General features: G+C 36.9%; 1 protein-coding gene and 2 pseudogenes across 2 annotated transcripts; 1 reads left to right on the top strand and 2 right to left on the bottom strand.

Moving 5' to 3' along the window:
* Window positions 1-36: 36 nt before the first annotated feature.
* LOC113083903 (SEC23-interacting protein-like) lies at window positions 37-2,384 on the top strand. 2 transcript variants are annotated; one of them, XM_026254729.1, is made up of 6 exons: window positions 37-156; window positions 306-408; window positions 499-684; window positions 789-951; window positions 1,033-1,115; window positions 2,245-2,384. In XM_026254729.1, exons 1-5 carry the CDS (start codon window positions 70-72, stop codon window positions 1,112-1,114), a joined length of 621 nt encoding a protein of 206 aa, XP_026110514.1. In that variant the 5' UTR covers window positions 37-69; the 3' UTR covers window position 1,115; window positions 2,245-2,384. The 2 variants fall into 2 exon arrangements, with proteins under 2 accessions (XP_026110514.1, XP_026110513.1); XM_026254728.1 differs by lacking the exon at window positions 2,245-2,384 and having other exon boundaries at window positions 1,033-1,471.
* Window positions 1,976-6,188, bottom strand: LOC113083904 (chondroitin sulfate N-acetylgalactosaminyltransferase 2-like; annotated as a pseudogene).
* Window positions 6,189-6,744: 556 nt separating this feature from the next.
* Window positions 6,745-26,953, bottom strand: LOC113083905 (proto-oncogene tyrosine-protein kinase receptor Ret-like; annotated as a pseudogene).
* Between the last annotated feature and the right edge of the window lie 923 nt (window positions 26,954-27,876).

The raw sequence follows: 27,876 nt of genomic DNA on the forward strand, positions 1-27,876 counted from the left end.
TGTCGGTGGTATATCATGCTCTGGACTTTGGAACCGGTGAATTTCTTTGCTCTCGGTTCTCCAATCGGAATGTTTCTGACAGTGCGTGGAGTGGAGAAAATCGAAGAGTCTTACCAGCTTCCCACCTGCAAAGGGGTCTTCAATATCTACCATCCAGTACGTGGTGTCTTAACTTGTCTACTTTTTCTCTACAACAGCATCGGATCTTTTGAAAACCAAAATGGTTTAGGACTAAAGAGTTTTTAACTTTTAACATTCTCACTGTTAGGTATGTAGCTAATGCATTAATGTTATTGTACACTCAGCTGGATCCAGTTGCATACAGAATTGAACCCATGATATTACCTGACATTGAGCTGGAGCCAGTTTTGATCCCACATCATAAAGGGAGAAAGAGGCTTCACCTCGGTGTGTATTTGACCATTTCTGTGCATTCCATGCATTTAAATATTTTAGTAGTGTGATATTTGATATATTTTGTGTGCGTCTTGTGTCCAGAATTAAAAGAGAGTTTATCCAAGATGGGCTCTGACCTAAAGCAAGGCTTCATCAGCTCTCTGAAGAGTGCATGGCAGACTCTGAATGAGTTTGCTCGCGCTCACACCTCGTCTGCTCAACTGCATGAACAGCTTGCCATGGTCGCCAGTCAAATCAAAGCAGAAGAGGAAAAGCAGCAAGGGGAAGGTAAGTAAACCCCACTGAATATCATCTTACCCTTTACGTTTCATCATTTAAGTGTGCACACTTCAGCTCAAGCTCAACATCGAAATCTCGTTGTTTGTTTGCAGAGGAGGATAAGATGGTCGAGGGTCCTGAACCTCAGAAGGAAGAGACACAAGTAAAAGTGGGCATGCTGAATGGAGGGAATCGCATCGACTACGTCCTGCAAGAGAAACCCATCGAGAGCTTCAACGAATACCTGTTTGCACTCCAAAGTCATTTGTGTTACTGGTATGTGATGTTCCTTAATATCATTATGTACTTGCATTGTCATGGTGTTTTACAAACAGATTCTTTTGTCTCTTTCCTCAGGGAATCTGAAGATACAGCTCTGCTTCTCCTCAAGGAAATTTACAAGACCATGAACATACACCCAGATCAGCCAGTGCACTGATGTAATGCTCATTAAAACTCCTTCGTCATCAGAAATCACATTACTTTGAAGATAAAAGAACATTTTAAACTGTTTTCAACTTGGACTGTCTTTATTTTATTTTCTATTCTTGTAGTCTATATTAAAATGAATACACTTGTATTATCCCATGTGTCTTAAATTAAGAATTTATAATAGTGGATTTCAGTACCACCACAATGGTTTAAAATGGCATTTTCGTAGCTTATAGAGCTGGGAATGTTTGAGTGCAATTGCAAATGGTATTAACAAAACCTTTATTATCTAGCGTTAGTGAAGAAATCACTATGGTGTGTAAAAACTACAACCAACAAGTCATAATAAACTGAACTGTTAGTAGCTATTGTGTTGCTCTGGCTTTATAGTTCATCACAATTATCTGCAGTATATATATTGGGAATTTATGACACCGTATCATAAACCCCTGACTGTTAGTGCTATGGCACTGACCAGTGACCTCACACATGGTGCAAAGTAAAAGTTTGATACACGCATCAAAATGCATATCGGATCCATGCTATCTAAACACATGGAAGACTTTCCTCAAAGTCGGAAAACTGTTCCAACACAGACATTGCGATCAGTAGAAATCCAGCACAGCAAGTTTAACCACATCCATCTGTAGATAACTGCCTCTCCTTTTTTGTCAGAGTGCATATATTTTCAATAGAAATTAAATAATATAAAAATGTAAAGTATGGCTCTGGTAATTATTTGCAAAAACTGTTTTTCATGAACGAGGCCCTATACAAATTTCTCTGCATTTCAGGTCATCTTCAGGATCTCATTTCCCTAATGATCATTGTTCACATGTAGTTAATAAATTCTTTTTAGCGCAGAAGACCTCAAATTTAAATTGGCATTAAAGCAAACTATTCCAGACATTAATTAAATTCCGATCAGTACCATCCTTCCACCACACTTAAGTCTTTTTTTTTGCTGTCTTAGGGTCTTCTGTAATCCATAGGTTATTATTTAGAATTGACTTGTTGTTCAAATAATACCAAAAATGTCATTTTACCTATTTCTTCATTGTTATGTCAACAAAGTTGTGCTCTGTATTGGTGTTTCTGTAGCCAATTCATTCTGCTGGTTTGCTCTGGGTTTTGTAGGCCTGCTTTCGAAGGTGAGTCTCGATCTCTTTCCTGAACACCAGCATGCCCAGGTGAGAGTGTGACGCCTCGTTCATGGCCTTGGACTGGATGCACATGCGGTACTGTTCTGGGGTCAGTTCATCTGCACACATCTTCTCATGCCACAGGTGGAAGAGGCCTGATACAGGCGTGCGGATCACAATCCGATCACTCCGTAGATACTTCCTGTACAAGTGCACATCTTCTACACCCCAGCCTTTTACTTCCAGATCAAATCCTCCTAGAAAAGAGGAACTGTGAGTTTATTTATTCAAAACATCAAGCAAAAGATATTTTATTGTAATTTGATGTATCTGACGCACTGATTTTAAATAAAGCTGGAATAAATGTTTGTATTGATTAATTATTTCAGTTTACTTACAACAAGAAGAGTTACAAATTCAAATTACGGACAAATTTGAAATGATAAAAAATGTATATTGTTATACATCTAAACTTTTTCCACATTAAAATACATACTTACCAATGCTGAGGAAGTCGGAGCGATACTGACAAGTCATGCCAAATCCAAAATCCCTCCAGAATCCGGCATCTTTCTTATGAATCTATAAATAGCATACAATATGTAAATAGCATTATTCACCTTTATATCAATTGAAAGCCTTACATTCTACAAAGATGTACTTTCATAGAAAAATCTTGATGTACATACCAGCAGATTCTCAATGGGGGGCGGAAACTCAAGATTTCCATAAACTATAGCTGGATTGTACAAACTGAAAACCACCGGATAGAAACTCGTTTGCCTTCCAGGGGAGGGAGAAAAAAACAAAACAGTTTTATTATAATAACATGGAACTCTGTATTTTATTATAAACCTTAGTGTATAAAAAATATTGAGACATGAAATTGCCCATGACAACAAATCCTATTATTACTAATATTATTACTGCTTAGTTAGAAAATGAAATCCTTTAGTGCAATTAAACAACAATGGAAGAAATACGTATGTTTTATCTAGTAATGGATCCATGAATTTTCAGATATAAATGCTTGTTGAGACGACAGACCTGGAGCTGTATTGAGACGAAGGTGCTAAGAAAGTCCAGTGTGAAGTAGATGTCAACATCACAGAAGAACATCAACACATCCTCGTCCTGCTCCCACGCGTGAGCTCCAATGTCCAGACCACGGCCACGCGAAAACTCCTCATCCACAGGGATCAGAGTGTATTTACTGAAGTTTTCCTCACTGGAGATCATGAAAAGATTATGTACCTTACTCAATTAAAAAAAAAAAAAGCAAGAATATTTTCTGCTAGTCAAGCAAATTACCATTCTAATAAAGAACATTCCAGCTACCACACTGTGCACATAAAATATGAATATTGCAAAGCTCAAACCTGGACATTTTCCTCAGAGACGCCTTCACCTCCTGCAAGCCTGTCTGCCCAAATACACCACTGTGAGATGCACCCGCTTGTCCTGCTGTATACAAACCTCCCTGCCAACAGAAAACATTCTCTGATCACAACATTTCCAAAACTTCCAAAGGGAAAACCACACTGGGAACATTTCCCTTATAAAACTGTGTAACATCAGGCTCTGTGTTGCTGCTACCCACACAACTTTAGAAGTTCAACCATATTATCTGCAGCACACTAAAACACACTGAAACGCATTCCCCGAATCTCTCTTACATGCTCGGTCACGTTTCTTTGTTGAAATGTCAATATGAATCTGCACAATTGGGAGTTATTCATGTATAAAAATTTAAAATTCCCTTTATAGAAGTTGCAATTTGCCACTGCTCGATTTGAAAGTAAGTTCTGTGTAATCTGTGCTTCACTAAACTTTTGTTTTCAGTGCAAAAGCTAATTGGAAAAAAAACACATTTGAAAAAAAAAAATTATAAATCCCAAAAATATCTACAAATTCTACAGTGACCTCCTCACCTGAAGTTGTGCAAGAACTGAACAAAGCCTTCAGTGCGGCCTGACAGCGGCACTATGATGTTAATGACGGTGCTGGCGGTGTCTACAGACGTGCTCCTCACTTTCATGAGGGGCCCGAACGGACGAAAGAGGGTGACGTGACGGTACTCATGAGAATTCTCTTTAGTGAAGTAGAGCTCATACAGTGTGCCTTTGTCCCTCTCGGTTCTGTAGAGTCCTGCCAAGCATAGCAAGTACACAAGAGCAGCTTGAGTTACTGAATATTTTGTGCCGTGCAAAGGTCACACCACCTTTATTATTCTCAAATACAACAAGTGCTGTTAAGTACACACAAATCCCTAACCACATGGTGCGTTAAGCACATAAAGTAGTGCATACTTCCTCTAAAACAGCTTTTACCTTCAAAAAAAATGGCTTTCAGTGAACGTCTGCCTCTGCATGGGGATGTTGTCCTCCTGTCCGTCATCTTCCTCTGGGTTATTAATAATATCCAAACCTGCTTCTATCACCTCCACCAGGTCATCCCTCCGGTCCTTCCGCACAGGCTTCTCCTCAGGATGGCGTGTCAGACCCATTTCCAGCTGGTACACTTTTGTGGTGGTGAAGCTCTCGAAGGGCACCAGTGCATACTCGCTCGGCAGCCTTGCTCCTGTGTTCACCTCTGCCTTGTCGATTTGTGAGTGCAAGTACTCCAAGAGGTCACCAGGCTCTTGATCTCTGCCATCAATCAGGCTCTGCGGTCCGGGACCCTCCTTTTTTTCTTGAAGCACTCTCAGTTTCTCGCCCATCTCTTGGAGTTCTTGTTTGAGCTGCGCGATCTGTCTCTTGAGGCTGGCCGCTCGGCTGAGATGCCGCTCTTCCTGCTCCTGCTGGAGGGCCTGGTAATACTCCTTTCCATATGGATCTCCTCCCAGGCCTGGCAGCACCTGGCTTACATCCGCAGGCGGCGTGCACTCCAGCAGGTAAGCAAACATCAGCAGTACCAAGAGCAAAAATATCCCCAGAAGAAGCCAGCGTGCCCGTCCCTGCAGAGGAAGCCCCCGTCTGGGCATATCTGAGAGGCAGGGTGCTCTTTACCGGCCACCGTTTTGCATTCTCACCCTGACAAGATGTAACCTTTAAGAAGGATGAAGTCTTTCACATTATTCCATTCCCAAGTAATCGGAGGGAGCACGGTAGTGTCACATTTTTCTTGTAATCATGCTCCTCTCACACTACAGCACACTGAACAAACTCAGACTCCTCAGAGATGTGTAAATAACAACCTGTCATCCTGCTTGCTCAATATTCCTCTTCTAAGAGAAATAATTTATCTAAAAAGAGATTATAATAATTGATATAGATAGATACACACATACATATATTTAAATAATATTGTAAAAAGTTTTCTAGGTTGACGCAACGTTGCAGTCTACGTAACTACAATAATTCGGATCGAAAATTAGAATGAATAATCTAAAAATAAGACGTTAAAGATAACTAAAGTTTTATCAAAAAAATTAATTAATCAATATATCAATATTTCATACACAAGTATTTATTAATATGGCAAGTAACGTTTAGCCGAGTTTTAAGCGGGGTCGAACTCCTGATCAGATCACGCTGTTTATTTTGAGGACTGACTGTACGTATATTAACGTTACCCCATACACTGTATGAATTTTATGCACATGTACAAATATGTATAACGCTATTCTTCCTCATACGTTACATGCTTGCGCCTTATTATAAACAAGCACCTAAGACTCTGAATAATACTAATTAAGTTAACGCGCACAGGGAAACATCTGGCCGTCTGATCTATGGCAACCTTTTGCTGTACACACAAGAACATTTTAACGTTTCCAATATAATTTGTGGAAGAATACGTCGAGGTTGAATTTGTTTTAAAAACATAACTAAATAAACCCGGAAATGTGCGACACTTACCTCGGTAGTTGTGACTGTATGCGGCTTTCGGTAACCACTGTTCAAAAGAAAACCGAGCATAATAAATGAGGGAACAGAACGCCACGGGCATCAAAGTGAGCACAATAAAAAACGCATGTTACTTCCGCTATGAACCGAAGAATTTCAAAATAAAAAGCCAGTCTGCCGTCTGGATGTTTTACAAATCGTTAAAACCTATGGTTAACTAAATTCACTATAATTATTGCCACTTTTGAAATTCTACTTTGAAGATTAACCAACGTATTTTCTTTAAAATGTATGTCATGTGTAGAGGTTTGTATTTTTCTTACACCAGGAAAAACGATTAATGTGAGTCCCATTTAAAAAATCTTCCTATTCATGGAGCAAAACAAAACAAACTGAATGAAATATCACACTAATGGTTTAATGCCAATTTACGTATTTACACAGGGTACTTTGAACTTGCTTTTCAAATCATTCATTAATTGATTCATTTTATGAAATCCATGCCTCAAAACTTAGGATGTCAGGAGGATGAACAAAATTACCACATTTTAATCTTTAAATCTAAGTTACCACATTCTTTGTTACTCTTTAATGAAGTCTGAGACAGAAATAGCATTAAAAATAAACACACATAGAAATTAAACCTTGACATCTCCTAACAGTTTTATTGATTGAAAAGTAAAGTTCTGACAACATAATGAGGAATCACACTCAGTTTTATGTATTATAGTTATTGTTGCACAATGAAAATTAAATCACCATATGACATTAAATTATACATATCAATTATGGCAATATTTATAACTCGTAGTTACCACAGAGCAAAATATGAACATTTAAAAAAACAAAAAGTAATTGATTTTGTCATATCCTGACACACAATCAAGATGAAACGAACTCTGCTTTCCCCCCCCAAAAAACATATCCAATATTTGCAGCAGTAAGTGATGGTAAAGAAGCTCCCTTTAATTCCTGGAGTGGGACCAAGATTGTCTCGGTCATGCATTTATAACTGGTGTTTTCTAACAGAAGCGGCACAGGCACTTAAACATTGACATTTAACTGTACAGAGTCATGCAGTGATACAACACAGCCGACAGGGCCTTGTGGTAACAATCACCTATGAGCTGCTTGAAGCATGTTTTATGCAATTCCAGCCAATTTGAAATCTCTTACCATCCTCTCATCTTCTACACAACAGCAGAAATAAAAGGGAACCGACTTTATCATCAAACGACATATATACAGTATCATATAAATATACACATCTCCCCACCCCCATGTCTTTTCCACCACTGATTTTGGTTTGCCTATTTAACTATCGAGCGTGTCCACGATTTTTGCGGGAGAATGCAAAGCCATCCAGTTTGCATAAACACTATCATTGGCATATCTTGTAAAGACAGGGTTAGTGGCATCGAGTCTGTTGAGCGGTACCGGGCTCTTCTCTGGCCAGTTCGGGTATGACATGCCTAAAACGAGAACATATCATTTTTCTGCACTGAGGAAGCATTAAGTCCAGACAGTAAGGCTCTCAAACGAAACTCAGCTCAGCTTTTGAGCATTAAACAGCATGAATGACATGTCGTTTGAGCGTGTGGTAGAAACATGAAATCATTCTTTGGTCCTTTGAGTGCTTTTTGTTCATTCATGTCAAGATTCCACTTTGGTGACACCGTCTATTCTATGACATCATCATGACATCAGTATTGTTACTGCTGTTGTCTTTGCCAGTTTATATACAATCATTTTAAATGAAACAGATAACCAGTACTACTCTACTAAAAGGTTTTCTGTGTACTCCCAGAAATAACTGACATCAAGGAGTGTCTGCATAGCAAGTGCCTTACTGCTGGCCGTTTTATTGCTCACTGTTAATGCCATCATTTTGGGGAGAGCTAACTGAGTCTTGCATATCTTGATATATGATCTAAAAAAAAGAGTTTAATTCAAAAGCCTTACTGCTTTCAGAACTGACTCCATCTACTGTAAACACTCATTTTCTGTAATATGTTCAGAATATTACAGAGCGAGCACATCCAGAGCACACGGGACCTGTTTCAAATGTAAAACTTAACCTAAAGTGCTGCAAAGAAGTAGAAAATTCACATATGATGTAAATCATGAGACACATCTTAATATACATAATACACGTTAAGTTTTGTGTATGTGGATTTTATGCTTGTACATTAAAGCTTTTTAAAAGGAATATTTCAAATAGTAGAGTACATCGGAAGCAGGTCCAAATGAAACATCTGATCCCTAGATCCAGACACTACAGCACTAACTGAATTTATTAAACATCAACAGTATTCATAAGTCAGTGGCAGCCATGCCGTTAGCACAATCACAGCACTTCCTATGGAAGGCAAAAACATAAATTGATTTTGTTCCCTGTATTAGAATCGAGTAAATGCATGGGAAATTCTACCATAGAGCTTGTTTTCAATCCAAGTGGAGGGGAGGGTTCGAGGGAGAGGGGCGCTACTACAGTCCACTAAAGGTGTGTCCTCTTCAGAGAGGGAGTCGTCATACAGCAGGGCGTCTGCTGGCGTGGAAGCTGCGAGATCCAGATAGTCCTGATGGAGGGAAACACACGGCAATGAAAATCAGACTAGTGGTACCATAACTCTTCAGTATAACATCACATACCTCATACGAAAAAACTTCAGAATGAGATTTTTTTTTGATTCACTAGTCAAATCCCACTAGAAACCAGGCTGTCACATTCCATTAGTTGCTAAACGTTAGCATAACAAAATGAATGAATATGCTTTGGCCAGTCTAACATTTAACGTTGTCTTGGAGTCAAGTTGCTGACAGTCCATCTGTCTTTATTTATTGTTTTCAAATTGTTTTAACATTGTCACTCACCTTGGAGAATTGAATCTTTATGACAGCATAAATTAGTAAACATAGATCAAAACTTTGGGGCCGGTAAGATTTTTTAAAAATAATTTTGAAAAAAGTATCTTATGCTGAACCAGGCTGCATTTATTGGATTGAAAATACAGTAAAAAAACAAAAACAAAAAAAAATTACATTAGTCTTCATTTGGCGATTTGGTGATCAAGAAACACTTATTATTATCAATGTTGAAAACAGTAACGCTGCTTAATAGTTTTGTGGAAATTGTGATAATTGTTTTAGGATACTTTGATGAATATAAAGTTCAAAAGAACAGCATTTACTTCATTTAAGATTCATTTAATGTGTCCTTGTGGAATAAAAGTACTAATTTCTTAAAATAATAATAATAATAATCTTAATAATCCCAAACTTTTAAATCGCAATGTATGTATAAGCTAATTAGTGTGTAAATACTATTTTAATTGGGATGTTTGACTCCAAGTTCATACATGATTTGTGAAAACAGGTTCAGCTCAGATAGTCATTTCATAGTGTCGTGTCTGTGTGTGACTATACAGTATGTGAGGGAAAGTATTTGCTGTATTCTTACTCTGCTTTTCACCATCATCTTCTCAAGTTCTTTGCTGATGTCTGAGAAAGTAGGACGCTTATCTGACTCTTGTTTCCCAACAACGAAGCATCAGATTGTACCTATATTACACAACAGAGCATTCATCAGCTAATACAGAACATCTCTGACTGTCACACGTAAAAGCTGATTCCTTTAAGTGAAATTAAGTACATGTTGTGTGACATTTTAAAGTCATATATAAAGCAAAATATGCTAACTTACATGTTAAAATTATATATGTTACCCTGGACCACAAAACTAGTCTTATGTCACTGGGGTATATTTGTAGCAATAGCCGAAAATACATTGTATGGGTCAAAGTTATTGATTTTTTAAAGCTAAAAAATCATTAGGAAAACAAGTAATGATCATGTTCCATGAAGATATTTGTAAATTTTTGTAAATCCTACTGTAAATATATAAAAACTTAATTTTTTGATTAGTAATATGCATTGCTAAGAACTTCATTTGAATAACTTTAAAGGCGATTTTCTTAGTATTTAGATTTTTTTGCACCCTCAGATTCCAGATATATTTGTATCTCGTAAAAATATTGTCCTATCCTAACAATCTATACATCAGTGGAAAGCTTATTTATTCAGCTTTGTTTATAAATCATATAATTGACTGGTTTTGTGGTCCAGGTTCACATATATCCCATTATGACATAGTGGTTTAAAATGATTTGTTCATTCAGCTCTCAGATCTACAACACATTCAATTGATGTACACACATTTCATCCGTGCAGTTCTCTGGCTTCTCCATCCTGTAGCCCGTCTTCAGAAGGTTGAAAAGCCGTTCTGGAGCAATGCCTGGGTAGGGGTTTCCACCCAAAGTTACAATCTCCCATAACAGGACACCAAAAGACCAGCTAATGCAAGAAAACAGAGAGAGAGAGAGAGAGAGAGAGAGAGAGAGAGAGAGAGAGAGAGAGAGAGACATTGTACTGTAAAGTTGTAGTGGAATAAGCCCTCACTTGACATTTTGTTTTGTAATTATTTGTTAAATTAACTTGTAATTTCTGAGTAAATCATACATTGTATTCAGACATGCTACATATAAATTAGTGATTGTCAGTATAGAAGCACGTGCACCATTACTTACACATCACTTTGTGTGGTGTAGATGTGATCAAACAAAGATTCTATAGCCATCCATTTAACAGGAATACGACCCTAGAAATTGAGAGCACATTATGACAGAGTATTACGTCTGACGAATGTAAAATTGCATTACACGTTTTACATCCAAATGGGTTTTCTTGTGCACAAACATTCAAACATCTGTAAAACATAGGATGCAACAATTTTGCCACAGTTAAAATTAAATAAATAAATAAATAAATAAACAAGACATATCAACCTTGCTCCTCTTCACATATGAATCTTCCTCATAAACATCTCGAGATAAACCAAAGTCGGATATTTTCATCTTCCTTCCCTCTGCCACCAGCACATTCCTGGCAGCCAGATCTCTGTGGACAAGCTAAACATATTTTCTCTCATTATAACATCGTTCTTTAAAAGAGAACATGAAATATTCAGTGATGGATATTCACTAAACTGCTGACAGACCTTCATTTCAGCCAGGTATTGCATTCCTCTGGAGATCTGCCATGCAAAGGAGATGAGGTCGCCCATGGTCAGAGCTCTCTCGTCTGGGTTTCCAAGTAGCTGGAGTTGCGGTTGGCATCATTGCCCATGTAGCTGGGTCCAACCTTCCGGCTCTCTCTCAGGAAGTTCCGCAGTGAGCCATACTTTGCGTATTCAACGATTAAGTATAATGGACCTGAACAGATGAGCTTGGATGAGCACAGGGCAACAAACAAATGCATGCCAGTTTTTTTTTTTTGCTAAAATGTCTTACCATCCTGGCTGCAAGCTCCATACATTTTTATGACATGAGGGTGATTAACCTGCTTGAGCAATGTGAACTCTGACAGGAGGTCTCGAAGCTCACTGTGAGATGCATTTTCTGTGGAAAAAAAAATTCTTAGGAGTCATTATAAAGTTAATAAAACTAATCCACCTTTTAAAAAGTGATTTGGTTTTGAGTGGCATACCTTTCAACATCTTTACAGCAACTGTAGTGTATCCCGCTTTCCCTTTGAGCCGGAAAGCCGTGGCCTTCACAACCTTCCCAAACTCTCCTTCTCCGAGAGTCTTACCCAGAACTAAGTTCTTTCGAGGGAACTCCCACTTTGGATCTTCCTGTTAACAGAAATGATTAAAAAAAAATCTTTACACATCAAACAATCCCATTTACAATCATCTCCAATTTACACCAAAAACATGATCATGCATGAATTAACTATGTATGTAAAGACTTAAGCAAGACTTACGGGTATTTTGAAGGTTTCAATGGCCACCTGATTCTCCATGGAATCTAGAGAAGTTCGACGGACATTATTGTAACTGATTGGGTAGGATTGGGCTGGTCGGCGGAAAGTCATTTCAGCTGAGGCGATGGGAGGCTTAGTTGTGCTCTTGTGGTAGCAGTGGATGAAGTATGAGGACAGGACAATTGAGACAATGAAGGAGAGGAGGACACCAGTTGCAATGATGATCTTACACATTTCTTCACACGTAGACTCTGAAAAACAAATACAAACAAAGCAATTGATTTTTTTATTGGTTTTGGCAGTTTAGTTATGTTTTAACTACATTCTATAGATGTTTTCAAATTGTCCTCAAGAAAAAAAATAACCAAATGTACATAAATGAACCAGTTGAAATGAATATCCTGAGCATTTAAACTAACCATAGCTCTTCAGAAAAGGGTAAACTATACTTATTTTCCCTTCTGGGAACCATGTTAATATTTACTGTAGCTTCTGGAGGGCGAAACAATCATCCAGCTCACCTTCTGATTCGTCCTTTTCACAGAAGCACTTTCCTGAAAAACAGTAGCAGGTCCCATGTCCAGCTTTGATTCCATACAGGTCCCTCTCGTAACCCCCGATTATAGGCTGACCTGGCGAAAAGACACATTTATTGTCATAGTTGTTGCACTTTCTTAAAGCACAATTGCAGAATTACGCTGGTCTAACTAAATAAATGTAAATATTTATTTATTTTAATATTCAATTAAAAGGCACAAACACACACACACAAAATCAAAACTCAAATTGATCTCACTGGAGCAATCTTGAGGACATATGGATATGTTTTTGCTCTCAATGGCATCACAGTACGCATCTGGACACGTTCGGAGGTCAGGGGAACAGGTGGAATATTTTCTAGATATTCCTGCAAAGGTGATACAATGACACAATTTGTCCCTTTTGAATGATAGAAACAGCTCCACAGTAATATGGTAAGTGCAGTGTATTAATTCAAGGGAATTGTGGGTAACCTTTATCTCTGCCTTGTCTCCACTGGCATCTGCCTGTTGGGGCTCCCAGGCCTCGAGACGCCTCACACTCCCCTCGCTCTCTCTTTTCTGCACAAGGCAAAATGCGCTGCTCATCCAGCCTCATGAGATCTGCTACACGGCACAATCAGAGAGGAAAAACCTGGATCAGCAGCTGTTGCATTCACCACTGTCGCTCTGCTCGTAAGCCCTGTGAACTATTGACCTTACCTTCATCCTCAAAAATAACATCAAGCTGCGTCTTGGCCTGAAACTTGTTCTGCTGTTCCTCGGCAATAACTACATACTGCAGCTTTTGGCACTGTGGTCTGCGTAACACCTCAGTGTCGTTCACATAGAGCACAGCGGTCTTCTCATTCGGGCTCTGTGCAAGGCCAACTGCCCTATAACATGACTGAGCATCAGCAGAGATGTTCCTGTCTGCGATCTCTAACTGATACGTGACATCAATGCCCTTAAACTTCAGACAGTTGTCCACACAGACACTTCCAATCTAAAAAAGACACAAAAGATACATTAGTGTCAGTCCTCTGGAGTAATCTGTGATGTAAATTGCAATTTCTTTTATCATGTAAGAAATTTCAAATAAAAATTCCACATTATGCACTTGCATGCTTATGCATAAAAATGTAATGATATTTGTGAATTGTGGTGGTTTTAGTTTTTCTTATGGCTATTTATCCATCTATTTTACATAGCAATAGGGTAAAAAAAATCTAATTATGTTTGTATTATATATTAATTCTCATACATAGCCAATAAAAAACAAGACGCTGCATGCTCAGGGTCTTAAAGACAGCTTTGAGGCAGAATTTGCCTAAAATGTTTATATTCATTACATGAACTTATCCTCAGACCATCCAAGATAGATGAGTTAGTTTATTCATCAGAACGGATTAGAGGAAATTTAGTATTGCATCACTAGTACCCTTACAGTGAATGGATGTTATCAAAAGAGTCCAAACAGCTGATAAAAACATCACAATAATCCACACGACTCCAGTTTAAAATTAAAATGTCTTAATTATAATAAACACTTAACTGTACATTAATTGATGGACTTTGTGTGATTTATTGTGATGTTTTATTGCCTGCTTAAACTTTTATTCTGTCGGCACCCATTCACTGTAGAGGATCCATTGGTGAGCAAAAGATGCAATGCTAAATTTCTCCAAATTAATTAGACGAAGAAACAAACTCATCTACATCTTGCATGGTTGGATGGTGAGCAAATCTTTATTTCTGAATAACCTATTCCTGTAATAATGTTATACTGTGCAGATTATATATGTAAATAAACAATAGGACTTCTCTTCTCCTGCATGCACAGGTTCAAAAGGACTAAAAACCTCATTAATGCACCTGGGAGTATGTTGTTGCTTTCAGTGACACTGTGAAGAAGTAGGTGATATTGGAGAATTGAATAGGAACCGGCAGGATAGTCACATTGAAATGTAACAGCACTGTTCCCTCTGGGCCTGGGAAGGTGGTGTCATTGACTAGGTAGTCCAACTGAAATGAGCGTTGCTCTGTCACAGACAGATTCTGACTGAGTTTCAACTCTGAGGGCAGAAAACAGAATAAAGGACAATTCAGTACGTAATTTAAAAAAGCTATTCAGTTATGGTGCACTCAGTAATTGTCGTCTTGAACTTATACAGGACTTATATTGGATGCTTACACATCAGCAGCAATTTCAGAGCTCTAAATGGTTAAAGCTGGAACTTTTATATAATTTTTTTTTTTAAACACTAGGGATCATATGCTTTAAACTAAATGACTGGGAATCACACTACCAAAATTTCAATTTATTCCCAAAACCTTGTTGACACTTGCTGACTCATGACAGATTAAAGCGAAGAGTGTTCCACAATCAGCTCAAAATATCAAACATGTTTGATATATACTGTTAGTTTATTAATATTTTGTGACTCAACATAATTGCCCATGTGAGTGTACAGTACATGATTTTCTACATATTCAAAAAGTAGTATTTTTGTGTTAAAAATTCAATATGGAAAAATTAATCTGTGCACCTTTAAGACAAGAAATATGTAATCTTATTTCTTGTACTCACTGTATTCATGAACTGTCCCACGGACATTTCCAAAGATGGCTTTCTCTTCCCTAAATTTGTGTTCAATAGTAGTAGTGTTTCTGATCCAGGAGTCATTCGTCATTAAGGTGCCCACTAATTTATTCTGAATTAGGTCTGTGGGATAAACGGGCGTTGTGTCCCTGTCGTATACAAACAGAGTTCCATACACAGTACCTACAAAAGAAAACAGACTTCCATTATTCAATACTTTCATATTTCTTATATACCGGTATTTGTTTGTAAAAAGGCTATGAAGATGTGAGAAAGTTGTGTTTACAGAGCCTAATACCGACCTCACTGCGGTTTAAACTCTATTTTGATGTCCACCGTGTCAGTCCCATTCATGTAAGGAGGATTATCGTCCTCATCATAGATGTTCACGTGCAGAGAACTGAAGAACTTCTCCAGCTTTTCTTCTGTTCGTATCATACACACTAAATCCAGATGGTACACTTCACTCTCCTCACGGTCCACGGGTGCAGTGACCACCAGTTCAGAAGTGGAGCTGTCAACAGCAAATGGAGCTGGAGAGACTTTAATACAAGTGATAACAGCAAATTAATCTCGCTGTACTGTAATATGCAGAAAGACTTGAAATTTACACTGGGTTTTTTTTGTACCTGGTTCCACTGCATAAGTGATGGTGTAGTTAGGGCAAATGCTCATGTGTGTAAAGCGCCGGAGCTGCCGCAGGGCCCCTGGCATACGGTTCTCTGTGATGTGGGGGTTTGGAACCTTGTCAGGGAAACACAATGTCTTCAGCTCGACCTGACCACAGGAGGGTGCTGTGTCATTAATGAACATCAGTTTGACCTCCACTGTGGGAAGGAGGCATTTTGCTTTCTGCATGGGCACTGAAGAGACTCCGACCTTCAGGTTGATATCCTTCACAGGCCTGACCGAGCTGCTGCCTGCAGGACAGACATTGTGAGACATGTATTTAGAGTGTAATGTATCCCGAGATTAAACTGTCAAGGTTCTCTAAAAATACTATTACGAATTGAATTACATTTCACTGCAAAAAAAAAAAAAAAACGAGAAAATATGAATGACAACACACACACACACACACACACACACACACACTGTGATCAATATTTTCCCGTTTTCTAGTAAAAATATCTAAACCATTAAAAAATAAATTACTTTTGAAACCAATTTTTTCCGGCTTTTTGAAGAATACGCACCTAAGTACCTAAGACTTGTAATATTTCTTAACTCATTAGCATATTGTTTATCTTATTTTAAGCAAAAACAAAATTAAGTGGATGCACACATAAAGAGGCAAAACAATTTGCAAACTTAATAAATAAAGACATATCCTCAGAAATCATGTTGCTTTTGCTTCTCAGGGAAATTTATCTTAGCTCAAATAAATCAAATTAAGTATGTTTCAAGCAAGTTTAAATATTTTACTGGAAAAAAATAAAAATATCCTTAATATATTAAATACTTAATATAACTTATATAAGCACAGAACTTTGATACAGCAAACAGTATAATTTACATTAAAATAATGGTTTATAATATATTATATGATATATCAGCAAAATATTGAGTAACATTACAGGAGAATATAAATGTAAATACATATATTATATTTAAATGGAGCAGTGTCAAACTCACGTATACTACTGAAGTCACTCCACTCAAGGGTTTTGTTCACTGAAAGGACTCCAGTCTCCTCATCCATGTGAAACCATGATGTGTAAGAGTCTCTATGGGAGCACAAGGTGAAATAGGGTCTCTCTGTAGGGCTTTCCCGCATTGAATAGACCTGAAGGACCGGTGTTCCTTGTAGCTGACCCACGTAGATGCTTTCTGTGTACACCCTTTGAGGAAAATAGAGTCCAAGTGAACCTGTCCAAAATACACATGAAATGTCACACTGAGTTCTTTGTGGACATTCATTTAAACACTTTTTCCTACACCAGTCACCAATCACCAAAAATCACCAAAAACCAGCAATTTAATCAAATCCCATAATCATGAACGCAATATTTCAGGTTCAGGCAATAATGTTTACATGTGGTATTTTGTGCAAGCGCATAAGCAACATTCGTCTGTTGATTCTCTCCAAGTGATAAAAAAATCTATAAAACACTGTAAGATCCTCATGTGTTTCACCCGTAAATGGAGATGCAAGTGTTCAGGTTGTAATTATATCTCTCCTGTGTTCCTGTCCGACGACGGTGGGCGGCCACTTAGGAACGTACTAATATCATTAGCAAACAGCAAAACTAGATTTTCTATTTCTGTTGCTACAGTTGAAGCCTTGTCTCTGGTTTCAGACATTGATTTAATTTAGCTGTGCTGCAATGACAGGAGGCCGGATTGATGGATACAATGTGGCCAACCTTCCTGAAGGATGGAGACACAGTCAGGAACACTACAACCCTTTTTATTAAATGCCTTGTCAAGACACAAAGACAACACAGAACTGGTTTGTGTTCTTTTATTTATGGGGTCGCCAGTCACATCTGCAGACATAAAACATTCTTTGAAGACCTCATGAATTCGAAATTAAACTTTTGCAGTTTATAGTGGATCTAGCTTTGAAGCCGTCAATATGCTAGTGTACTGCTAGAAGGTGACAAAAGCTTAGCACATACAGATAAAACCTTATACATTTACATTGATCATGTAAGGAAGTGGAGCACAAAATGTTGATGACTCATCTCATACACTCAAAATGTTATCCAATCAAATGTTTTGTACACTGGAAATGCCCCTCCCCTTATCACCTGCTGAGGGATAAAGTAGTTTTGTAGACCAAAACCCAGCCATATTAGCACTTCCAGTTTCAGCGTTCTGTCATTTTGTTTATTTTTATGTTTTTTTGTTTGTTAAATAGCTGAAATAGTGTGTGTGGTTACAAGCTCATATTTTCATGTTTTATTTTATGACATACAATACATAAGTAATACACCTTTGTAATTTTTTGTTTAAAGCTTAAACTTGTCTTTAAAAAGGCGGTTGCTAACAAGTGGCTAAATGGGACTCAAATCGTTTGTCGGTCACAGAGCTTATTTTCTCCTAAAGAAGGAAAAACAATCCAAGCAATCCAAGAACAATAATAATAAAAAAAAAAGATTAGGGATCAATTAGCAAGGAATGCTAACTTCTTAAGGAAGTTAGCATTAGCATACTAAAGTTAGCATACTAAAAGGATATAGGTTAATAAAAATAATAAAAAAGGACAACCCCTTTGATATGTCCCACCTTATCTTCCTGTTTCAGTACAAAATATGTCTACTTATGAAAGATAAGTCAACAGGTCATTTAAAGTGTTTTTTTTTTTTGGTAACATGATGGATCAAAAATCTATCTGAAAAAATATTAAGATGCAATAAAATTGTAACTAGTGTTGCATGACCAGGCCCTGAACCCGAAAAATACTTGAAAATTCATTGCCTTAAAAGAAGCTGTCAGAGCTGTGTTAGCTGAAATCCATGATGTATTTCAGGTGCGTCTTTCAGTGAAAGTTGTAAGTACAAAGTGTGCTTGGCTCATAAACCATAGCCGCAGGAGAGCTGAGGGATGGCAGCATTAATCTTAGCTGATGCAGATACTGTGTTGAACAAGCCACTGGATTTGTCGTGACACTCATTCATCATCCGATGTCAGTGTATCAGGTGGAGCGCTTAGCAGCACTATGCCACTCTGAGATTCAGAGCAGGACTGATAGCATTTACTTTCATTTGTACTTAAATAAACATGTGAAACTGGAGTAGTTGTGTGGTCCTCCTGGGACAAGGATTCCCAGACTAAGAACAGTGTAATACAAGCAGAACCCATGGCCTTGTTGTTCTACTGTAGAATTCAGGGATTTTGACAGACAGATCTTTACATCTGAAAACTTCACAAATTATAGATGCATACAGGCAAGAGCCATCAATTATCCAAATATGTCTATATACCACAGTGTATACACACAGACTACACATGTTTTCTGTATGCATAGAATACCCTTTAACATGCTATATACAACAAAGCACACTGGAACACTGTATCCCACAATGCAATGCTTTCAACTTGGCCTGGCATTATGTGTGATGAATAAACCATAAGTAAGTACAGCCATGATTTTTGACATTAATTAATCGGACAGCCAAGAGTTGACATTATTATACATTTTCTGACAAAAGTGGATTAAAAATGCAATAAAACTCTGGGCCACATACTGTATGTTATCATCACAGAAGATAGAGAAGTAGAGAAGTGTTGGCCAAAACCAAATGTTTGCAGGGATTAATGATCAAATGTAGACAAGGATCCAACAAGCATAAATAAATTGCTGTAACAACACTGCAGCTTCAATGTATCAATCCGTATCTCTCCTTAACTATTCACGTAAATGTTGTGTGATTAAATTTAACGAAGAACAACTTAAGCACTGTTCAAGAGTTTAAATTTGTTGATCTTTGTCAGTGGTTCAAAGCATGTGTACAGTATGTATATTCATTTCACATTAAGCATTTAAAGAAAAATCTAAACACATTTTTTTCCCCCCTAAACCCTTTTAAACTCAATAATCAGTGTTTTGATGGCCCTAGCCAAGGTAAGAAATAATCTTAAGTCATTTGACTTCTAAACTTTTGTGGTGTGGCAGCTGCAAACTACAGCTATCCAACTGATTTGAATCATTCCAAATTCAATTTATTTCCAGGCCGGAAGCCAACAGAAAGCAGTTTATATCAAGCTAATTAACTCACAGAATCAAAAACAGTAACAAAGGAGGAATGATGCCATGACATCACAAGATTGACGTGAGGTATTCAGTCAGTCAAGTACAACAGGATGTGGCATATGGATGAGCATTATGCGAGTATTAAGGTGACGGCAGAAGGGAGGATGTTTGGAGTTATGACTGATCACTTGATCAGACTGGGCTTACTGCTCTGACCTCTCACAGCAACATCATGGATCATGGTTGTAAACACTATGATGCAATCTGACATATTGATTTCAGCTCACAGGCGAATTGACTTTGAACCTAACGTGCACATACACACAAACGAGACAGCAAAAGCTTAACAAGTGAAATCCTGTGTCACATTAATTTTGAATTATACATTATATGAAACATCTGCACATCATTTCCAGCAGTGATTTGTTCAATGCTATTATGGGACAAAAGAAGGTGTGCCAGCTCACTTCATCTTGACCTAAATGTACTCTTGAGTCTGCTACTTGAAACATTTCTGATGATGCAACAATCTAATCAAATGACAAGAGACCAATCAGTTCTGAATATAAATAAATCCACAGTCATTGGAGAGCATTCATTTAGAATCAAACAGACATACGCTATGACCTGAATTAGCGTCAATCTCTACAATGGTGAGGCCTGCATGTTTTCAAAACAAGGTCTCTCAGCGAGAGAACAGGTTAATGGATAGACGACCTCTGGACCGGACTGCTCAAACAGGAGCAGGAGTCAATTAGCTCAACATGCACACCGCCACAGAAATGTACCCTCTATGAGATCATGGGAGCTGGAAGAGTGCATGGGTCTTTCTTGCCATTTCCTTGAACTCGTCAAAAGGCGGAAACAAGTTAGCAGTCAGAACAATCCACTTTCCATAATCCACTTACTCCTCAAAGGGCTCCATTCATGACATACTGCATGTAAACACAGGGATGTGTTTGTTGCAATCACTAGCATTCCCATCTAGCTTCATGTCTGCAGCTACAATGGCTGTAAATATCACGGTAGTGTAATCTAGATGATGATTCAGTCTGACAGTCAGAACTTATATTTGTTGGGATCATCATAAAGCATGCTGATCTCGGTCTATTGGCCCTTGCCCTTTTGGCCAAGGTCAATGTGCAGAGCATCTGTCCCCAGTGATGTCCAAATCGAGAAGTAGCAGGGCAGTCAATAGCAATATTAATCAACAGCTGAGCACATTCCTCCTATAACCATAAAATTATTATTATTATTCTCAATAACAATAACAATAATAAAATCAAGTATAAAAATTATGCAGATTATTCCAGACAGATTATTCCATCTTTTTTCCTAAATCAAGATCCATTGGATGTACAGTAGACACTATGGATGTAGTGTAAGAGTACTAATCAAAGTAAACATACTTAATTAAGCGAAATGATTAAGACTCCATCGCTATAATATAGTAATGAGAATCATTACTCTGTGACCACAATGAGTTAATTAACTAAAAGGCTGCCAATTATGCTATAATTCAATACAGGGCTATTATTTTTGATTATTATGGTTAAATTCCCCTCACTCTAATGCGCACGGGTCTCTTTTCTTCAGTATGCGACACTGAGAAGGTTTAAGATAGGAGAGTGATTTAAAAAGATAAGAATCGTACAATTGAATTATTGTATTAGCCAAATATGCAACATGGTAGATTTCTATAATAGAATCAGAAAAGAGTACAATTAAACATACCTAAAGTGTACATCTGAAGCTATTATCAAACAGAAACATTATCGATCAACATCAGAAATGTAATGTCAGAAATGTAATTCAGCATCCCATTAACGTAAGCATGGAATGGACGTTCGTCATTAAGTAATCTAATTTCACATCTCCTGTGGGATAAGGCAGTATGTTTGTATTTACTTTATTAATCTCTTTTGGGATTGGATGGGACATTAGAGCTCATAAATGAGGGACCTTTGAACAACTTTCTCTTGGATGGTATCATTACGATAAGAAATTTCCAACATTATTTATTTGTTATTTAAATATAAACCAGAGACAGAGACAAAACAACAATCAAGATTAGACTAAACACAGAAAAACAAAAGCTGGAGGCCTTTTATTCTATTCTTCTTTTTTTTATTTTATATATATATATATATATATATATATATATATATATATATATATATATATATATATATATATATATATATATATATATTCTGAAATAACCTCCAGTGTGATTCATTACTCAGGATGTTCCTCAGTGTTCCCCTCCACTGCTTCAAACACATACTCACAATTTTTATGACTTTTACTTGCTGAGTCTTAAAATTCACAGTGCATGGTTGAAATGGGCCAGTGGGTGAATTTACATGGACTATTGAGTTTGAGCTGTTAGGTCATCAAGAGCTGGCATTTCCTAAATGCTAAGTCTTGCATTTTAAAAGTGCAATGTAAACCAACCACATCTTGAAAATATGTAACCTAATATGTAAATGAAGGGTGTTCATATAAGCCAGATTGACCTGACACCAACAAAACTGAATTTAAAGAATAGAGCAGGTATAAATAAGCAAATTACCAATGTTTCAGTGAAAAGGATTCCATATTAATGCCAAGGTTGCATCTGAATTTTTTAAAATCTCAGTGTAGTTCAGACTTCAATCATTTCCAGGTAAAGAATGACTCTCAAAATGACAGCCATTCACAATTCAGCACCCTTCCCCCTCCAAACACAGGGGGACCAAACGAGCACAGTTAGGTCGTAAGCCGTTGTGTTGGTTGCTCATTGTTGTAAATGATCAGTCCAACACACCATGCGTCAATGGCCACAAGAAAATAACATGTAAAGACCCATGTAGAAATTGAGAGCCCCAAACGCCCTTGGGACACAATTTCAATCAATGTCTTCTTGTCCTGCAAAGCAAATTAGATTCCACTGATGCACGGGGTAGAAATGTGACCCATAACTAACTGAGGGATCTGAGCTATGACTCCAATAGGTACAAAGCTGTGCAATTAGTCCAAATGTGGTTTCTGGTAGATTCATTAATGTCCACGCACAATGGATCATCATGTCAATAGCCTTTATTACGATACTGAAACAACACTATTGGTGCTATTTCTATCTTCTCTAAACCTTCGGTTTACTTTCAATGGTGTATCCTAATGCATTTAGAAGGATTTAGTGATAAATAATATTTTTTACTTGAATAAAATCACTTTTTTTTACGTATCAGTATAATGTGTGTACAATACAATACAACTTACTTATGGTTTATATTAAATGCCTTTACAACCTTAAGTAATATGCTTTTAAAAATACAGTATAAAATTTTGCTAAAATCTGAAAATCATAGGTCATTGAACTTCATTAAAGATTTAAATAAAATATTTGGCATTATAGATTGTCTCATTTTCTTTAAGGTATGAACAATCTACATAGAGAATAAGAAAAGTAATTACCGACATCAAATCTGTTTTTACAATCATGGTGAAAGTAGAGATGATGATGGGGAAAAATGGCAAGATTTATATACACTGCTCAAGACAAACTAAACTAAATTTAAATAATAATAAACTAAATCCCATACTTGTCAATCATTTAATGCAATATGGTCCAAAAAAACATTGTAATTTATGAACTGGCATTTATCGGTCTACAATGACAGTTGATGAAAATGACTGTGCTGATGCAGGATGGACTGGGGTGCATGGTGAAGGATTGTGAGGTGGTCTGAACTTGATTCCCTAATGTTACTTCCCATCGGATGGCCAATCTCCTGTGGCCTGATCATGAGGAAATACGTCTTGGGTTTTAGAGGTCAGAAGCCATGGCACTCCAGCAGATAAAATAACAGGGTCAAAGCTGTGTATCCACAAATCAATGCCTCACACACAATACGTGACATGGGGTCTGGACTTATTTTATGCAAACAACTCGTGATGGAAAGCTATGGGCAGCTGTTCACCTTATTAGTCAGTCATTACTTTAAACATTTTTATTTCTGTAATTACACATGCAGCATTTTTCTGCTGAAAATAAACAGTGTGCACAGATGATGTAGACAAAAAATGATTAACTGATCTTGTTTTCTACCATATTTTTGGTGACTGGCAATTTTTCTGTTTTTCATACACTCTTGAAAATAAAGGTTCTTTGTTCAAATGCATGGCTCCATAAAGAACCTTTAACATCCATGGAACCTTTCCATTGTGTAAAAGTTTCTTTATAGTGGAAAAAGGTTCTTTGTTTTTTTTTTTTACATTAAAAAAAATGTTTAGTGAAAAGTTATTTGGGGTAAAAAAAATAAGAATGGTGCTTCTATTAGAACATGCACCAACCCCCTTTTGGAAATTTTATTTTTAAAGAAAAAAAAATTAATACCAAGAGAGTCTGATCAATAGCAAACAAGAATTCTTGCTCTTTACACTATATTCAAGGAAAAACAACTGTTTAACAAATCAAACTGTAGTTTAAATGTCAAACCATCAAACCAAGACATACACGATTACATGTTCCCTAGCATGGACAAAACCTATTGCTTTTGTCATCATCCATTTTCATGGGATGGCTTGTCATAAAATAGATGAGATCCATTTTGCAAGAGGTGCTGCCAACCATCCTGTGTCTTTAATGAAGGGTTTTAAGCCTCATCTGTTATCAGAGCTGTGTACTCTATTATTTTACTGGCAGTATTTTCCTTTTGGAAGACAAACAAATTGTGTTTGCCCAGAGCTAAGCACACCTGCTGCACACCTGCCCTCTGACCACCTCTCGACACCAGGCTTTTGTTTTCCTCAAGGCAAAGAATCAAGGTGCTTCTGCATTATCTCTAACAAAGGTTAATACAGGAGCCGTTCAGTAGGATGACACCTAAGTCCTTTGCCACCTGGTGATTATCAAGGCAATATTCATTTAAATGTTTAATAAAGGTCAATTCTTAAGTCAAAACCCCTCAAAAAATTATGAAGAATGCCAATTATTAAGTGACAAAGAATAACAAGTATATCAGCTCACATTAAAAACACAATGTCTGGAAGTTTCTGCAAACTAACAAGGTTTAAATAGTTTACTATTTATTACATTCATTAAAATGCTTAATTATAAGTTATTTAATAAGCATTGCAACACCCTTCGATGTGATCTTGCAACATGATGAATTATGTATAATGTAATAATATTATATCATGATATCAAAATGCATGACAACATGCACACATTCCTCGTTTGAAAAAATAAACAAAAAACGGCTTCCAACAGACCTTATCATTGCTGATTTTACATGTATTTCAATCAATTTTGCATTCATATTGCACAATTCCTGGTAGGTTATCAGACTGATATACAACCGAGTCAATAAGACCATTAAAATGCAATTTCCTGTTATCATTTAGACCGAGAGATTCAGTTAACATCAGAATGCATCTTTGGTTGTTTTGTCACTTTTGACTTAAGTAATGTTCATTCAGTCATTAAGTAACCTAACCACCATCAACACCATTCAGGAACCACTATTGAGCGAAGAAAAATCCAACACTGTTGCATTCACACTCTGCCAAATGTCTTCTGAATGACCAGAATAGCTGTGAAACCTCTGCTATGTTCCACTTTTGTCTGTTTTCAAGCTGTTGCGATGTGACCATTCCTTTTTAATGCAACTGGCCACACACTGAGATTTAAGATCTATTCAGGAACGACTGGGACTCTAGTTAACTCCAGTTATTTTGAGAGAGGTGTGTTAGTACAGTTGGGCAGAGGGGTTTTAAATGGGATTATGATATAATGATGTATAGAGACATGCGTATTGCTTGCATGAACCATGTGGCACATTAGAGTTGTACATATTTTGGCTTCAGTACCAGATTGCCTCTACGAAACTGTCTGGTAAATCTCTCCAGTAGCATTCAGTGGTCTTTGAATGGAAATGGGGGGTGACAGATGCAGACCCTATTGATATATAGATTTTGTATTGTCTGTTTTTTGGAGTCAGCATAGTTAGAAAATAGGATGCAAAATTAAACGTAATGTAAGTAACATGATAAAATGTTTCATAGAATGTAATATTTATGATAAATGTTATAAAAAGCAAAAATTTGTGACAAAAACTGTGAAATACAATACTTTGCTCTTCATTACTTGAATTTAATAGGCCTACATAATTTACAGGATGCAAAAGTGACTCATACCCTTGCTGGTTTTATATAATACTCTTCATAATAATAATAATAATAATAATAATACACTTTCCAGCAAATAATCAGAATAATATTAGATTTCTCAATAAATAAAACAAATCAAATGTTGTTCATGAATCGACAACTTCTAAACAAACACGAAAACAATATTCAAAGGTTCTGCGTAGCTTACTGCGTTTCAAGTTTTATAGATCTTTTTTATTTTGTTTTCTGCCAAGCATTTCTGCCAGAAGCACCCCCACTGTTTATTATACCACTGCTTGGACCATGTTTTTGTCTCAAAACCTAGTGAGTAACCTACTTACACCCTTAAAACAGGTTGTTTTCAGGATACTAGGGTCAGCAAATAACCCTCTCATCCATTTTTACCCCAAAAAACTATTTAAACTATTTAGGGTTAATTTGAGATTAAAACAAGTTCATGATGACACATTACAGGTTCTAACGAGCTGTGGATTCTTGGATGTAGAAGGTGTTCTATAGAACACGGGAATAAAAATGTCTCTGAAGAACGTAAGGTTCGCTCAAAACGCAGTCTAGTTAGGCAGCTCTATAGGTTTTGAGATACAGCCCCTGTGTTGTCACTGAAGGATGCACGGAGGCGACAATTCTATTTAAGTTAAAATACGACAAGTGTAATGCTCAAGTAGCTACTGCCTCTGAACAGTAATTCACAATTTGTAGCTCTCAACAGTTATTTACCCAAAATAAAGGCTAAATAGCGTAGACTTAGCGCGAGGTGACATAAGACATAATCCTAACCTTCAGACAGGAGAAGCAGGAGCAGCGCGATGTCTCCCCAAACGATTCCACGCGTAGTTCCCATACTTGTCAATCATTAGTGTAATTTCACAATGAACAGGCAAAAGTATTTTGATTCCTAAAAAAACTGAACTTTACACTGTTTGCGATTCGCGCGAAGGAGCCACAAAAGTCCTTAACGTGAATGTCCCATTAATGGGTGACTGCAGCGCGAGCTGCTGGACCGTCAGCGAGCGCGCGCGCGCACACACACACACACACACACACACACACACACAAAGCGCAGCAGGGGGAGGTTCACATCACATCCAGCCAATTTCCTCAGATGTGTGTTTCCGTCCTGAATCATATCAGCGGTTGTCCAATGAGCCAAAGAGTTCCTAATGAAAAAAGACTACGTTTTCGGGCCATGCAAATATTCGTAAGCTAGAATAGAACAATATGACTGTATGGTTTTCAGTTATGTTGTGCATTGTATTATTAATTATTGATAGTTTGTATAAACATGTTCACTTCCCGTTTTTCTTTGTCCGTTTACATACGCAGTGCAGACACAGCCCACACAGTTTAAGTAACTCAAAATGATTAAAGAGTAGACTTCAAATACATTTAGCCTACAGATATCTGCGTTGTAGAGAAGACCGGGGCTAGTTGTATATATATATATATATATATATATATATATATATATATATATATATATATATATATATATATATATATATATATATATATATATATATATATATATATATATATATTACAGTAATAATTATCTGTGTTGGGTTCAAACAGTTCAAGAAAAAGTAAATAATTTCCTCAGAAAACTGGATTTTAAAACAAGGTAATTTTCTTAAGTGTAGTTTGGGGTAATGAACTGCTTTGTAGATCTCATCTTTACTATTTTTTATTGTCAGTAAAAGTGGAAATTAGTTATTATTATTATTATTATTATTATTATTATTATTATTATTATTATTATTATGTAGCTAAGACAGTAGTAATTGACTTTAAATATTGAGAAATACATATAAGAGCTTTAAAAAAAAAACGTGAACTGTGATGCATGGACTTTAAAATGAACCGGTCCAGTTGTATGTCAAACAGAGGTGAAGGGTAAAATATGAGTAAAATAATTTTGTCAAACTAATTCAACATAAAATAAATGAAAGGTAATAAAACA

This window comes from Carassius auratus, unplaced genomic scaffold (genome assembly GCF_003368295.1).
Source record: "Carassius auratus strain Wakin unplaced genomic scaffold, ASM336829v1 scaf_tig00039411, whole genome shotgun sequence".
NCBI classification, from domain to species: domain Eukaryota; kingdom Metazoa; phylum Chordata; class Actinopteri; order Cypriniformes; family Cyprinidae; genus Carassius; species Carassius auratus.

What these genes read in the sequence shown, in the direction of transcription:
- LOC113083903 (XM_026254729.1), top strand. Translation starts at nt 70, where the DNA reads ATGTTTCTGACAGTGCGTGGAGTGGAGAAAATCGAAGAGTCTTACCAG. An exon ending in GGAAAAGCAGCAAGGGGAAG is followed by an intron (nt 685 to 788) that starts GTAAGTAAACCC and finishes GTTTGTTTGCAG; the next exon opens with AGGAGGATAAGATGGTCGAG. An exon ending in CAAAGTCATTTGTGTTACTG is followed by an intron (nt 952 to 1,032) that starts GTATGTGATGTT and finishes CTCTTTCCTCAG; the next exon opens with GGAATCTGAAGATACAGCTC.